Source organism: Schistocerca nitens, chromosome 4 (assembly GCF_023898315.1).
Source record: "Schistocerca nitens isolate TAMUIC-IGC-003100 chromosome 4, iqSchNite1.1, whole genome shotgun sequence".
In the NCBI taxonomy this organism is placed as follows: Eukaryota; Metazoa; Arthropoda; class Insecta; order Orthoptera; family Acrididae; genus Schistocerca; species Schistocerca nitens.
Genome location: NC_064617.1, coordinates 416,544,124 through 416,548,028, shown reverse-complemented (window position 1 = coordinate 416,548,028; position 3,905 = coordinate 416,544,124). Strand labels below are relative to the sequence as shown.

General features: G+C 46.0%; 1 protein-coding gene across 1 annotated transcript; it reads right to left on the bottom strand.

The window, feature by feature from the left end:
* Nucleotides 1-1,856: 1,856 nt before the first annotated feature.
* LOC126252349 (uncharacterized) lies at nt 1,857-3,674 on the bottom strand. The gene has a single exon (XM_049953239.1). The coding sequence runs from the start codon at nt 3,672-3,674 to the stop codon at nt 1,857-1,859; it is 1,818 nt and encodes a 605-aa protein (XP_049809196.1).
* Nucleotides 3,675-3,905: the final 231 nt, after the last annotated feature.

Genomic DNA, 3,905 nt, shown 5'->3' with positions numbered 1-3,905 from the left:
ATTTAGTGACAAAATAACAATAAACTGTTCGTTACCAGTTAAATACCCGGTGTGGACTACATCATTAAATACTTTGATAAATGACTAAATCAACGACTACTCATGACAGACTATTTCATTGAAGTGCAAATATTCACGTCATTAGTTAAGAAGTGAACTTTAAAATATTTTCGTATTACGACGCAACCTTACAAAGACTGAATCAAAGAGTATCTCTGGATCTCGCTGCATACCAGCACAACAATTCCATAGCAACGAGACAACAGCGTAAGAAAAAAACTGTTAACTAAAATGTTTCCTCGATATCAGTGGTGTGTGCTATGCGAACGAGAGAAGAATTAATGACTATTGCAAATCCGGGCAATTAACAATAAAACATTAATAATAAAAAGCATCAGTTATACGAGTTCGCATTTGTGGAAACGCTGCGGACTTGTAATTGAGATACAATGACTACGCGAGGAACGCCTTTTCGGAAGTTTTTCAGGTGTTTTCTCCCGTTAATTTACGGGGAGTGACGTTATATCGCATCGTGTCTCTACTCTGCCGCGAGAGCTGTGGCAGTAACAGCTCTACCGCGTCGACTACATCAGCACGCGGTTGAAGTCCGGGGGCACGCGCCACACACACCATTTTGACTACCTATATGTTCATTTTCTGGCTTTGCGTCATTATAAAATTGTCGCTCTGATACTCGCGCGAGCTGTACATGACATTCACGAACAACTAGATTTTCAATTTGATTAAATTCATCAATAAACTTACATGTTAATTCTTGAAATTGTTTACCTTGACCGATTAAATAATTATCGATCCTTTTAACCGTCTTAGGTTCTATTTCATTCAGGTGGTCCGTGATATTACTATAATTATCTGTTAATGAACTAACTCTTATTGATACCACATCGCATTGTTCCGATAATTTACTAAGATTTTCTTGCAATTTATCGATACAATCGATAATTTTAACATCCTGTTTTTCTTGTTTGGTTAACCTGGATTCAACATCTTCAAATTTGTTATTTACTTTAACTTTTTGATCCTCAAATCTAGCTTCAACGTCCTCTACCCGACTCACTACTTCTGAAATTTTACTATTTACGGTTGCCACTAATATTGCCTGTTGTTCGGCTAATTCGTAAAATTTACTATTAAACCATGCTTGCTGTTCTGAGAATTTAATAGCTTGCTGTTCGAGTACTTCAGAAAATATATTATTGAAAAATGCTTGCTGTATTGCCTGCTGTTCTGAAAAATGCTCACTAATCACATTTAATTTTGATAACACAGTACTAAGTATGTCTACACCTCCAGAGATGTTCGGTGCGACATTCATTCTACAGTCCCGATCGGTACCTTCTCTAACATCAGAATTATTGTCTGGTAATTCTACGACTTTATCCCTTGTCCTAATCCCGATACACTTGGTATCGCTTCCTTCTCTTGTTCAGTAAACGTGTCATCGGCCCTTAGACATAAACACTACCTAAACTTACTTTAAGCTAAGGACAACACGTACACACCCATGCCCGAGGGAGAACTCGAACCTCCAGGGGATGGTTCAAATGGCTCTGAGCACTATGCGACTTAACTGCTGAGGTCATCAGTCGCCTAGAACTTAGAACTAATTAAACCTAACTAACCTAAGGACATCACACACATCCATGCCCGAGGCAGGATTCGAACCTGCGACCGTAGCGGTCACGCGGTTCCAGACTGAAGCGCCTTTAACCGCACGGCCACACCGGCCGGCCCTCCAGGGGAGAGGCCGTGTAGTCCGTGACATGATGCCTCTAACCGCGCGGCCAATCAGCGGGCCCGGCTATAGATTGGGTACTACAGCAACCTGCTCCAGATCAAGTACAAGTTGGGCACCTACCTTTGATGAAGTCGACCGCCATCTCCAGCCCGTACGTGTCCTTGTCGCAGTCGTCGAGTATGTGCGCGCCGATGGTGACGTTGGGCAGCAGCGAGGGCGGCGCGTTGATCCTGTCCAGCGTGTAGAGCATGGTCTCGAGCGCCTGCACGCCGCCCTGCGGCATCACGGGCCCGCACGTCACCGTGTCGGAGCGCTCGTGCACCATCATCAGGCCGCCCAGCACCAGCTCGCCCTCGACCACCGCCGACAGCTTCACCGGCCACCCCGACACCGAGTCGTTCCCCGACGCGCCCCCGCCCGATTTCGCTGCGCTCGAATTACCGCCGGCCGTTATTAAAGTTTCGTTCGAGTCGTCATCCAGATTAGCATCAGTTGGCTTAAAGTCAAACTCATTCTCCGTTTCCGCATTGATGACTGACAAATCCGCCGTACTAGTGGTGTAAACATCCTCCCTGGTTCGGTATTTACTGCTAGTCTCTTCGGGCAAAAGTGGTGGAACACTCACCGACATATGTTCCCGTGTACTAGACACTGATGTAACAGACCACTTTTCGACTGTACTTGTTACCTCTTTATTTAGCGTCACGCTTAAAACTGGCGTTACTGGTGTCGTGACAGTAAGTCTACTACTTCCTACGGAACGCTCGTCATTGTACAGTAATGCTTTCTTGGACTTCAACGCAGTTCTTAGAGATTCCGTTATCGCACCGTTACCTGTAGCTGCTGTTATTGCCATTGCGGGACCGTCGTTTTGCATACCTTCATCCCATAAATACCCTTGTGTACTTGGTACATGTTCGTTCACAGCAATGCTAGGACGTACGGTAAGTGCTGCTGGTGTTGCTGTTGTTACTTCTTCCGATACCTTGTTGGGCAACTGAGCGGTAACCTGGTGATGTTTCGCTAACTTACGGTCAATCGTTGGTCTTTCGTTTGTTCTTGAGGTAGTGCTGACGTATTTCTCGTTAATATGACTGCCTCCTCTACTTTCTGCAGTCACCTCGACGGCATTCAAGTCTGGCTTTTGTAACGTCGAACCTGCAGATTCTGCGATAAGGCTGAACAGTGATATGTCCTTGTTATTAAATCGACGTAAATATGTCGACATACTTGGAAGACTTCCTAATCTATCATCTCTGAACTGGACACTCAAACGATTCGAAAGAGTCGTTATGGATGTGGTATCGACAGGTAGAGTACCTTGTGTACCCATATCTTCACTTGGAGTCGTTGCTATTTCATTGAGATTATCGTAATTCGACGCATTACTGAAGTTTTCCTTTTTCTGCTGAGGCGTCGCGTGCGTAAGCGAATTTTTATTTGATAAAGATGGTGTGTTCACTTGGAAATATTCGTCGAATTCTCCTTTGCCTTGCTTGAGATTAGTATAATTAGTGCTGCCAAAAGTCTTATTAGGGATGGGGTTGGCTAGCCGCGACGTAATGATTGTGCTTTTTACGTTATCTCCGGCGTCTTGGATGGTGCGAGAAGTTTTGATACTTTGTGCGTTATCGTCGTCGGGCGCAGACGTCGACATCCCACGGTCACTGCTTCCTTCGCTATAGACATCCCCGACGGTGCGCTTGCCGTTTACGAGGCTCTTGGGGCGATCTGCGGTGCGTAAACCGGTCCCCGTAATGTCCCCATCAGCCGCGTGCACAGGCTCCACCGGCGGTTTCTGCCGGCGGAACACTTCGCCCGACCCACCAGAGACACTATTCGTATAATCCTTCCCAGTTTGTGGCACATTACGTAGCGGCTGAACTGAGGCCTTCTCTGTTGACACCTGTTCCATCGGGGAAGGCGCTTTAGTCTGCGATGCGGAATCGAAGGTGATGAGGCTTGCTGGAGACGATGTTTCATCTCTTACGCTACGAAGAAAACGATCGCGGCGCCGCCTTAGGCCAAGAGGCATTGAAGCTGTGGCCGGCTTAGCATGGCGAAATTTATTCACACTGACTGACCAGCTGAGAGCTTCATCGGATTTTCTCTTAGACGGAGAAACGGTCGAAACGAATTCTTTTAC